Below are 12646 nucleotides of genomic sequence, written 5' to 3'. Positions count from 1 at the left end.
GACCAACGATGGGAAATAGAGCGTCTGATGAAAGCGAGCACAGCAGGAGATATCTCACGGTTCTCTCTCTGAGGGGGACGCGCTGGAAGACATGACATGAAATACTGACGAGGAGAGGAAACCAAAACGCTTTACGTCACACACAAACCGCCGTGCGCTCACATCTGTCTCGTCTGGGACGGAGGTGTCCATTAGTTTCCCTGATAACTCGCATCACCTCCCACATTTTCTTAAAGAAAAGTGCATTAAAAATGTGTAAAAACAGAAGAGTGTCCACGCCAGAGTCCGCTCTGACTGCAGGGAGTGTAAGTGTTTAAAGATAAAGACTAAATGCATTAAAGAGTGCAGCAGTGTTGATGAGTCAGTCTGGATGTAATTCAGCTAAACGAGACCTGCAGCTGATGTTGATTACGTCTGATTGGCCGGCAGTGATCTGGATCTCTGCTGATTGGTCAATGACACGAGGTCACGGCCTCGACTCAGGTGAAGCCTTTAGTTCTGCATTAGTTCTGTGTGTGTGCGTGCGTATGTGTGTGTGTGTGTGTGTGTGTGTGTGTGTGTGTGTGTGTGTGTGTGTGTGTGTGTGTGTGTGTGTGCGTGCGTGTGTGTGTGTGTTGGGGGGGTCAGGATTAGTCGGGGTCAGAGGTCACCTGAGGAGGAGGATGTGATTACAGGTCACTGACTCAGTTTGTCTTCTCGTCCTCAGACACTCAGACATTTTTACTGTTAAAGAATAAAAATAAACCTTAACAGCTGATGAAGTCTTTCTGTAATTAATATCACCATCAAGGCTGCAAAATGGACGATTGTAGTTCCAGTTACACTGATGATGATCATGTTTGAGGACACCAGGGACGTTAGATTACATGTCTTATCTGCTGGTTTTAATCGACTCAATCACTTCTCTGCCATTCGTTGACATGTTGAAACTTTTCTTTAGGTTCAATTTTCAATTTTGAGTTGTGACAACGCTGTGACAGATCTGGTGGTTAGGTGTAGGCACAAAAACTCTTGGTTAGAGTTTAGAAAAGACCTCTCAGTACCACTGACACAGCTAGAAGAAATCCAGATGTCTCATTAACAAATCTGAAGACTGTCTGTGTCAGTCATCTCAACTTTTCTGGTGTTTTTATGGACAAATATAACTTCCATTTTCTAAAAACAGGAAAAAACAGATGTTGAGTTGAGAACAGACAACAACAAACAAGATCCAGTTCTTGGTTTTGAAGAATATCTTTGTAGACTTCTGTACAGCAGAACCAGTGTGAACATCTGAGTGTGTGTTGTTCATTATATACACCGTATATATACATTATATATACTGCATAAATACATTATGTGTGAGTGATTGAGTGCCTGTAATTAAGGAGGTGATTAAAACTGAATCAGTCGTTCAGAGCCGACTGTGTGAGAGTGTTGATGTTATCTTACACGTCTTTTCTCAAATTGGTTGGTAACAGTTTAAAAACCAATTCATCAGTTTTTTATTATGTTTGTTCTTGAGGTGAAGAGTTACACAGTGCTTAATAAACTGATACACACTTAAAAACTTGGAGTCACTTTCACAGATAATTCATGTTTTTCAGATATTCTCACACATAAGAATATCTGGAAAATCTTGGATCAAATGTCTTTTGTCTGTCTTCTTTTATTCCACATATGATTTTATCATTGTTCCTCCACACTCTGACAACAGCAGACTCGTGAACACGCAGATAAACTCTTGTACTGAGCGTTTCTGGTCGGTGGCTGATGTTTTCACAGAACGACTCGCTGACGATCGTCTCCGTCACGTCTTGTTACAGTTTAATCAACAGGATCATTTCCAACAACCGCTCAGAGCTGAAGCTAAACCAGCCATGAAGCTGTGTGTGTGCGTGTTAGTGTGTGTGTGTGTGTGCGTGTGTGTGAGTTCAGGATAATGACGAACATTTGTTAAATACTTGAGGCAGAATAAATGCTGTGGGAGAGCTGGGTGCGTGCCGAACACCTGTGCAGCACACGTGTGTGTGTGTGTGTGTGTGTGTGTGTGTGTGTGTGTGTGTGTGTGTGTGTGTGTGTGTGTGTGTGTGTGTGTTACTCTGTGTGTGTGTGTGAGAGAGTGTGTTTGTGTGACAGAGACCAATTGAAAGAATCATTCACTGTGAGAAGGTCTGCGAGTGTGACCGAGCGGAGGAGTGAATACAAGTCTGTCTAACATCTGTGTATGCATGTGTGTGTGTGTGTGTGTGTGTGTGTGTGTGTGTGTGTGTGTGTGTGATTGATCGTTCCAGGTGATGAACACTGATTGCCTGCAATCAGGAAGGTGATTAAAACTGGATTTGCTTCATTAAAGCGGTCCGTGTGTGGACGGAGAGAACTGGTCTGATACCAGCGTCACACCACCAGCACATGTTAGCAGGACGGGAAGAAACTTCAACTTCCCGTCCTGCAAACGTGAACTCTTCCAAACCAAGACTTCCTGTGTCTACACTGAACCAGAGCACCAGCACTGCGTGTCACAACAGGAAACTGAAAAATGAACCTAAAGAAAAGTTTCAACATGTCAGAGATCTGCAGAAACATACATCCACAAACATTTTCTCTGGTGACGGGTTGAATAAAACCCAGCAGATAAAACAGAAACACAGCTCAGGTTTTATTTTGCTCTCTTGATCTGATTCGTCCTTTTGGGTAAAAACTTCCCTGAACTATAAAATAACTTTACTGCAGCCGAGCACATTAACATTTATACGAGTGTGTTAGAAGTTTGTTTCCACTGCTGGTGGATAAAGAGATAAATAAATAGTTTCCTAAATGAGGTCTGATGTCATCAAACTTTCAAGATTATATCTCAATAACAATTGATTGTTTATAAATAGCTGCTGATTAATATTCTGGACGATCTATGACTTGATAAATCGACAAAAGATTGAGTCATGACTCAGCATCCAGCTCTGTCAGCATTTTCCTCTGAAGATTTTCACAATAAAACAAACTTCGCGTAAAAGTTCCACGTGTCTGTTCTGGATCCAGCTGATGTCAACGACTCGCTGCTGCACTGTGACACGTCGGTCTGAGGCTTCACGTGTCCCAGAGATCAACGCCACATTTGTTTCACACACACACACACACACACACACACACACACACACACACACACACACACACACACGTCCGAAGTTTTTGTTCTGAGACGTTTGATCCAGTTTTGCTTCACTGCTAAACTTTTATGGACAACACATGAAAACAGCCTGTTATTTATCAGAGCTGGATGAAGGATGATGTTTCTTATTTGAGCTCTAATGAAGCCATTACAAAGAGCTTCACAAACAACCTGCCAACAGCTGCCGACCTGCTGAGACTCACTCAGCTGAACCAACCGGCTTCTTTATTCCTGTGAACGGTTTCAAACTGTCCAAGAAGCAAAAATATTAAATCATTCATGACACAGAAAATAAGAAATGTAACTCAATTAACGGCTGGAACTTGAATGAATGAGAGAATGTCACTTTTTTCAGGAAAATTAATTGATTTGTGTTTTTAAAAACAAAATCAGTCACTCGCATCAAACATTGTGTTGTTTTTTATGTGTTTTTGATTTGTCTTTTATTTTAAAATACATGTCATCTTTCAAAGCTGCACAGTGGACACTGCGGGAGTGGACAGTGTGCAGGAGTCTTTTCCTGAGCTCAAGAATACATACAGGTTGAATAATCTCATCCTCAATCCAGCATTATAGAAGACTTTCAAGTCTCATTTCACATTTAATAATTAAAATTTGTTCCTCAGCTGAATTCCTGAGACCTCTGACAAAGTCTAGAGGAAAAACGCAACGTGACGTGTTCGGTTGTTTCTGACGACAGCCGACGAGAAGCGAGTGATGTGATTTACATCTGCAGAGGAAACGATTTCTCTCCCTCGAGCTGTCGAGCAGCTGAAGCCTCCTCGGTTTATTTTACAGGACGTGGCCTCCGTCAGCTTCACACGAGCACCTGAGTGACGGAGACCTCACCCCACGCTGAGAGGGAGGAGCGGGTGGAGGCAGATAAAAAACACGACGATAAGATAACGACCTTTCTCACGCCGACCAGAAAACATCTGGTTCTGGACAGAAAGTCTGGCAGCGTCACCGACTGACCCGACATCAGACACACAGGCTGATGTTCTCCACCCGACAGGACCGGCTTCAGAACCACAAATATGCTGAATATTTTACGTTTCTTTAGATTCAGAACCCATTTTTAAGTTGTCACAACGCTGTGCTTCATGCTGTGCTGAGGTTCACGTACAGAAACCACTTGTCAGGGTCCAGAAAACATCACGGTTAGACTTCAAATTCTTGGTTCTGTCGCCACAAACATGGCTTGAATTGTCCCGACAGCACGTGTTCCTGTTCTGTAGCCAGAATCACAGCTGGAATACGTCCGTCCACATGTTGTTCTGCAGACCGGAGCGACTGTGATGCTCTGTTGGACCGTAAGATGGTCAAAGTCAAAAGCAGCTGAACTTGTTTCAGGATCTAAAAGATGTTCTGAATCTTTATTTAACCGTTTCAGTAAGAAACGACAAAGATCGATCTAACGCAGCTAATTCAGCCTCCTGGTTTATTTAGATTCATATTTAAACTTTATCTTTTAAGAATATAAGAACATGTTTCTCATGCTGATCTAAAGGTTTCTGTTCTGGCACCGTGCTCATGTTTGATCTCTAACAGTGATCTCGTGTTTCCTGTGAGTCAGAAGCATCTCTGGCCTCAGTTAGCACATGCTAACACTTACAGACGACCGGAGGGAGCGCAGCATCTCACTGCTCATGTGTTCAGGATCTGGATTCAAATGAAAGCAGGTCTGCAGGATGATAGAAACCAAAACCCCCCGGCTGTCCTGACGCCGCGCCCTGTGAGGAGACGCTGACCAGTTACGTATCCCACAGTCGCACGTGAAGCAGCGGTGGTGAAGAAGTTCCTCACACGCGTGAGAGTTACACTAATATCAGACAGCTGAAATCATCAAGCTCCCAGGAGGCAGCGAGGTCAAAGAAACTGGACGTCACAAGACCTGAAGATGAGATGAATTACTTCTGAAACTCAAAACAGCAGCTTCTTTAGAGCCGGTTAGCTTCTTAAGAAACAGAAGATCCAGAGAGAAACAGATGAAGAAATACAGACACGGACGAGTTTATATGTGTGATTAAAAACAGAAGAAGACGTGGATGAGTTGCAGCGTGCTGTGACTCCGGGATGAATCAATAAATCAGACACTCATGTTGTGCCAGTTCGGACTGCAGGAGCTCTCTGAGAGGAAAACACCAGCAGTGAGGTGTGTGTTAGTGGTCTTCTTCTGTGGTTTGATATGTTCACACTGTCATGCAAGAGTAAAAAACAGTTTCAGTGCAAATCAGGCTGTTTCTGTTGGCTCAGCCTGTGATTGTTCAGTTCTTTACGTTTATCTCCTCACAGTATTTATCTCTCTCTTCACTAAAGGCTGTTTTATATCTCAGCTGTAACTCAGAGAGACAAACTCTCTCCAGCGCCACAGATTCTGTGTTTCAGGGAAACTTCTGGTTCACATCTGCTCTGACGAGCACGCCAGCGCTCTTCATCGAGGCCTCGTCACAGCTTCATCTACTTAATTCATTCCAATAGAATCGTCACGAGATATTTCACTAGTTCAACTTCAGTAAACTTAACAGCCATCTTGGTGGTTCTGAGCTCTGAGGGGCGCCGAGAGCCCGAAAGTCCAAAATGGAGGCGGCTGTCAGCTAATCAACAGTTTGGTTCCTTTCTTTTTTTATTTACATTTGAAAACTGGTTTCAGATGTTTGCAAGCACTTAAAGAGTAACTGGTACATAGAGAAGAAACCAAACTAAGCTAACCAGCTAACAAGTGATTGAAATGAACATCGTCGAACATTTTAAATTTCATTTTCCATCTTCAGGAATTTTTTTTTAAACAACTAACAGACAACGTTGAACAAAACGTGAAGAGGACGTTAACAGGAAACTGAAGAGAGAACAGAGAGAAGCTGTTGGAGCTTCTGTGACTGAACAACGTTAATCCAAGCTAGCATGTTAGTGGTGAACTCGCCAGCTACAGCCGGTTCTCCAGAACCAGCACCGGGATGTGGAGCCAGCTTGAAACTGTGTAATTACAACATCACATGAAGCTCTGAGGTCTGACACGACTTCCCCCGTAACGTTAAATCATTTCATCCTCGTCCAACTTGGTGGGGGGTGAAACTGCAAGAAGCTCTGGGGGGTTCTGGTGTTGCTCAAGGACTCTTCAGCGGTTCAGATGGACCGGCGCTGGTGTCTGGGGAAACTAACATGAATGAATCAAATATGTAGTTTTTCTCCAGCAGAGAAACTAAACGTGAGGTCCCACCCACAGTCCTCAAGGTCGCTGTTTTCCTGGTAACATGAGAGAAGTAAAGAGCAACGCGTCATTCTGCTCCAGGTCTGAAACTGGACTCTTCTGTTTGTTGTTCTAATGAATTCAGGTAGCGATGTCTCCCTCCTCCTCCACCTCCTGCTCCTCCTCCTCCCCCTCCTCCTCCTCCTCCTCCACCACTTCCTCCTCCTCCTCCTCCTCCTGCTCCTCCTCCTCCTCCCCCTCCTCCTCCTCCTCCACCACCTCCTCCTCCTCCACCTCCTCCTCCTCCTCCTCCTCCCCCTCCTCCTCCTCCTCCTCCTCCTCCACCTCCTCCTCCTCCACCTCCACCTCCTCCTCTCCTCCTCCTCCACCACCACCACCTCCTCCTCTCCTCCTCCTCCTCCTCCTCCACCTCCACCTCCTCCTCCTCCACGTCCTCCTCCTCCTCCACCTCCTCCTCCCCCTCCTCCTCCACCTCCTCCTCCTCCTCCTCCTCCTCCTCCTCCTCCTCCTCTGACAGGACACATCCGGACCAACCCGTCCTACCGACCTGACCACAGGACTCAGGATCTCAGGAGAGTTCCTTCAACAACTGGGTCTTTTAATTTGTTTTTATCTCGTATATTTGAATGTATCAGTGCTTTGATTCAATTCATCTTCTTCAGCAGTTTCATAACTTTGAGTTTTACTCATATAAAGCTGTTTGTTTTGTGAATGTGGCGCCAAAACTAAACAACAACCTGCTACATTAGCTGCTAGCTGCTAGCTGGAGCCCAGATGTTCTCGTGTTTCTGTTGTGGTCCGTCTGTGGAAACGTGCTGTGTAAATAAAGTTTGACAGATTGAAGCTCGGCGGTGGCTCATGTTTCGACCCCAGTCTAAACACTTCCTGGTCTGGCTGCGAGGTGGTGTTTGTTTTTCATAGCAGATCCAGTAGCAGGCGGCGAGCCGAGCGCGAGGATGAAGTCAAGGACGGCGACCATTTTGGGTCAACGAGAGTCAGAGTATCAATAACTAACAAGGTCTGTGTGTTTCTGTTAGCTAAACATTTAACTCTGCGGACCTTCCTCTCCTCCTCCATCACCTCCTCCATCACCTCCTCCATCCTCCTGCAGCAAACTCACACTGACGAGATGTCGCTTCACGTTTCCTCTGTTTTCTACTCATGTTATAAATGAAGACACTGCTGGTTTGGTAAGTCGAGCACCTCCTGAAGGTTACAGCACTCATGTCCTCTCTTCACTGACTCCTTCAACCCTCCTCTCCTGTTTCCATTCGGCCCACCCACCTCCTCCACCTCCTCCACCTCCTCCCCTCGTTCAGGTTCAATGACAGAAACTCAACCAGCAGATTCCTCCCTGAGGCAGCTCGAGCTTCGTATCCCCTCATGATCTCACTCCCTCTTCTCCCCTTCGCTTCCTCTCACATCTGATCTGAGGTCGACTGGAGGAAACAAAAGACACAAAGAAGACAAGACAAGACGAAAAGGAAAAAGAAAAACACTCCCTTTGTGCTTCTTTTTCTTTCCCTCCACTTTCCATTTCGTTCAGTTTCTTTCAGTGTTAACAGTGGAGACGATGGACGTCACATCCTGGTCCAACCTGCCGATCGTCTCCAGCCGAGTTAGACGCTCAGAGGAGGGAATAAAAGCCACCATGATGAAAACACACACACACTAGGAATTTAATTTAAAGTGAAATTTACCTGTCGTATTATTTATTCACAGATTTTGTTGAGGGAACTATTTTCTTTCTACCAAACTGCACCTGTCGATCATATCATCAGCCCGCCCTCATCAGAAAAACGACCGTATACGTTGGTTGTGAAAGCAGCTTATTACGAGCTGTATATCTACGTTTCTTGTTAGCCTGAAGCCTCTAATGGCTACAGGAGCAAAGGAGGAAGTCAGCTGGAGTGGAGCAACGACATCCACGTAGAAATGAGGACGACACCAAAAGTCAGTGATGAGTTTTTGTTACTGAGAAACAAAGTTAACTTGCGTCACGTAACTTAAATAACGTACAGAAGGCGAGTGTGAAGTTCCAGCATTGACAATAACTGTGACATAAATAAATTAAATATTAAATAAAAACACATCATGTGACTCATCCAGCAAAGATTTGAGGCTCTTTCTGGATCTTTCTGAGGTTTTTCTGGTCGACTTTTCACTCTTGATAACTCTCCTTCCTCCCGACACTCATATGTCACACGTTATTTATTTGCCAGCGAAGAGACACAACACACAAATACAGTTAATGATGAAGAAAGTGTGAATTTGCTGAACCATTTATTGCTCTATCTAAACATTTAACTGATATTATGAACCTTTTCTGTTAATTCTGACTCAACATCTGGAACAAAATAAGAGATAATTCATGAAAACAGACGATTATTAACAGACGACGCAGAGAAACAGTGAAATAAACCTCCTCATGTCTGACAGCATCTGAAGTGTTTACGTGACGTGAAGAGCTTCACTAACAGTTTACATGAGGACTGATGGATGTGCTGATGTCTCCACCTCCTCCAGACACGAAGCTAATGACTCCTACATCGTCAGAGTCGGAGACAGAAGACGGACGATGGACCGACAGAACTTAAAAAATAAGTTGATTTTGATGCTAATTCCTGTTTCGTTCTGCTCGTGTGTGTTAACGTCTGTGATTCGTCTCCAGGAGGCTTCAGCATCACTCCTCACTCCTCTTCATCCTCGTCATCCTCTTCATCCTCTTCATCCTCGTCATCCTCTTCATCCTCTTCATCCCGCCGCCTGCTCGGAGCTTTAAATCATACTTAAAGAGTTTCCCTTTGAACCTCGACACAGATGACTGCAGCCGTTTAATATATCAAGTTTCAGCATTCAAGGGGGAAAAAAATCCAAAGTGCCTCAGACAGAAAATAACTTAACCAGCTATTATCCCAGCAGCCAGGTCACATCTATTTATCCTGAGTTTAACAGATTCAGGCCAACGGACGTCAGAACAATGACGGGCTTGTTGGACCGCCACAGAAACGATGGCTCAGGTTCATCCGTTTGGTTTCAGCAAACTCTTTTCTTACGAGAAACAAACTGTTTTAGTTTCATGTTGGTCTCCAGCCCATTCTTTAACATGATGAAGCTGCTCATCGTTTGTTTTTACTTGACTTTCACCAAAAACATTTCAAAGCAAAAACCAAATGTCTGGATTAGTTCATAAATATGTTAAAATATATATTTTTTAAAACTACCAGAAAAACAAACAATTACACCACAAGCTCGGCTTAAAAAGAGCGTAAAACCATCTTTTCCGACCACTTTCTCTCTCTGGGCCTTCAGAGACTTGGATTTCACCAGACGATCTGACAGGAGACATTTCTTTGTCTGCAGCTGCTTCAGCTGTTCATCTGTTTTGCTGTGAAGCTCCAGAAATGTTTTGTGCAACAAAACTTCATCCACCTTTTCATCAGCACGGAGGAGGAGAGAGACTGAACTCTCAACTGTTCCTTTAACTTAAGTTCATAAATGTATTAAATAAGCTTTTAAATTTGTAACGTTAACATTGTTTTGAGCTTTCGATAAAAATATTAGAATTACAGTTACAAAAAACTACATTTTTATATCAACAATGGATCAAACAATGATCAAACTTTTCTTACTTTACTCATTAACCTGATCTGAAAACAGGCCGCCGTTACAAGTGAAGAAGACTGACTTTAACTTTTCAAGGACACATCATCTCTCATGTCCACCAATAAATGTCCAAAAATCTGCTTAGGGAAAAGACCATTCAGAACTTGCCCTGGAATCTTCACATTTTTAAGTTGTGTTCAGCTTTTAAGTAATCTAGTGACACTTATGTGTATATTTATGCTCACACTGCAATCAGGAAGAGCTAATAGCGAATTCTGCAAACTTTTTTAATGACACAGCAACAGCACATGTGACAAACTTCATTATTTACACATTATTTGCCTGTGCTGACAGATTTTTAAAAAGAAAAAAAGTATATTAAAGAGGGATCTGGTGAGAGATTTAGTAAAAAGCATCAATTATTATTAATTACACACACACACACACACACACACACACACACACACACACACACACACACACACACATTAACTTCACACATCAGCTCGGTGGTGTTACCTCTCTGTCGCGCTCCAAACTGCAGCCTCGCCCTGAAAACCACAAATCATGTTCGGCAGGCAGCAGCGTGTCGTCACCAACAGGCTACAACTCACAACAGAACCATAAATCACGTGGGACGGGACGATGTGTTCGCTGCGAGGCTTTCGGTCCAGCCCGTGAGGATCAGTTTCCACTGGTTCCAGTCTGTTCCTGTTAGATTCACTCTGCAGGTCCAAACGCTGAAAATGCCACGAGAATTAACTCCTGCAGTAACGATCCAACCGCTTCAGACAACTCGTTTATTAAAAAAAGCATCTACCAGCGACTGTCTCAGGATTCTTCGTCGGCAGTAAGTTACCGATAAGATACCTGTATGAAGTGTATGTGTGGGAAACACTGTAAGAATCATCAAAATCACCGCACTCACAGTTCAACCTAAACTCAAATAAGCAGAGATGCTGTGACTTTCGGATTTACCGAGCAGTGGATGTGGAACAAAGTTTACCCTCAGAGGCGTCAGATTGGTGGACCAAAACAGACCCCCAATATACCGCCTTCTGTCTAAATCTGCGGACTTAGCCGCCAGAAAGGACAGACACATTGCCGGCTTGAAGCCCAGGATAAAACATAATGTTTCAGCTGTAGCTCACGAGCGACAGCCGGCTGTGACCACGTCAGCAGGAGAGATGAATCACAAACGAGAAGTTCATCAACGGAGCAGAAAACTTGCTGCAGCCACAAAGACAAAACCACCGTCCTGCTGAACAAACGTCTGAAATACAAACAGTAGCAGCGTCTCTACGTTATAATTACAGATGAAAGGAGAGCGGAGGAAGTTCACTTTACAGGGTGTTACACTGAAAGATCGTGTGTTTCCCTAAATCAAGACCATATTTCCTATAAAAGCTGTGCTTCCTGTCACAGAGAAGATGCTGCCACTCTCCTCTCTCCGGGATCACTGCGGTCACATTAGTCGTTTAACGGGTAAGAAGATGGAAACAAGCCAGAAGCCACGAGAGCCTAACGAGGATCCGAACAATTAACAGAGAGCAGAGCAGCTGGAGTTAATAATGGCTGCTGGACGGATCCTCGGACGCTCGCTGGAGCTCTTCAGAAAATGTATAATTTACTTTTCTTATCAGCAAAGAAATGCAACTCTGCTGCGTGGATGAAAAATGCGCTTCATAATTCTTTCCTCTTATTGCTGCAACGTTTACAGAAAGAGTCGGAGGGGCGAGCAGGACGATGATTAACACACAGTTGTGAGTTCAGCGTCGAGCGTTAAGAGCTGAACGTTTCCATGGCAGCAACATTCATCACGTATATCTGCCTGCGTGCATCGCGAGCAGACCGGACTCTTCTCTCAAGGTTCAGGAAATGATCATAAAAGGAAAAGAAGAAAGGGAAGAAGACTTTATTTAGTCGTGTGGATTATTGAGAAGAGAAAGAATCTGTTTTATCTCCTTTCTTCTCTGAGTCGGGTTTGGAAAATATGTGTTGGCTCAACATATTTGCTTTTGCAGCCACAAAACATCCAGTTATGTAACATTTATAAAGAGTGACATAATGAGGTCCCTCGTTTAAATAATATCCAGTGGTTTCACACTTTCAACAACCCCGCTGACTGGATCGTTTTAGCTTTAGTGTTTCTGCAAAAAAACTGTTGAAACTTTCTTTCTGAACTTTGTGTTTTTCTTTAAACCATCTGGTTCTGTCACCACACACAGATGGAAATATACAGTAAAAATCCAACAATCTAACTTTCCACAAACTTTCAGATAAGATGAAACTTCTTTAGAAACACTGAAACGTGAAACATTTCTTCAGTTTTCAAAGTTATGTTGTGACAAAGTTTGTTTAAAGTCCAGTTAGGTTCAGGCACAAAAAACACTTGATCGGGGTCCAGAAAAGATCTCGATTCGGATTAAAAGACCTGGTTCTGTTTCCACAAACACCGCTGGAAATGTTCCGGATGATACATTTCTTTATGCTCAGTCGAGGGTCAGGTTTTCAGACTAGAAACAGATCTTTTTATGGCACAAAATACCAGTTTTCTTTGCCACTCTTTTTTCCTCGTCTTCCTCGGCATCGTTTCAAGAATATTTGCGTCCAAACGGATCCATTGTAAACGACTCAGCACCCTGAGACCAGGTTTCAAAAAAGTGTGTTTACAGGATCCATGT

General features: G+C 43.6%; 1 protein-coding gene across 2 annotated transcripts in view; it reads right to left on the bottom strand.

Annotated features, from left to right (window-relative positions):
- Positions 1 to 12646, bottom strand: part of si:dkey-49n23.1 (semaphorin-3D) — a 64760-nt gene that overhangs the window by 19126 nt on the left and 32988 nt on the right. The window contains exon 1 of one of the 2 annotated variants that reach the window (XM_037101611.1): positions 163 to 369. The exons of the other annotated variant lie outside the window; for it this stretch is intronic. Coding sequence (XP_036957506.1) covers positions 163 to 226 — 64 coding nt within the window. The 5' untranslated portion in view covers positions 227 to 369. Of the gene's footprint in view, positions 1 to 162; positions 370 to 12646 lie in introns of those variants that run through there. 2 annotated transcript variants of the gene reach the window in all.

This window comes from Acanthopagrus latus, chromosome 6, assembly GCF_904848185.1.
Source record: "Acanthopagrus latus isolate v.2019 chromosome 6, fAcaLat1.1, whole genome shotgun sequence".
Taxonomy (NCBI): domain Eukaryota; kingdom Metazoa; phylum Chordata; class Actinopteri; order Spariformes; family Sparidae; genus Acanthopagrus; species Acanthopagrus latus.
Note: the sequence above shows the minus strand (reverse complement) of the source record. Positions and strands in the feature narration are given on the sequence as shown.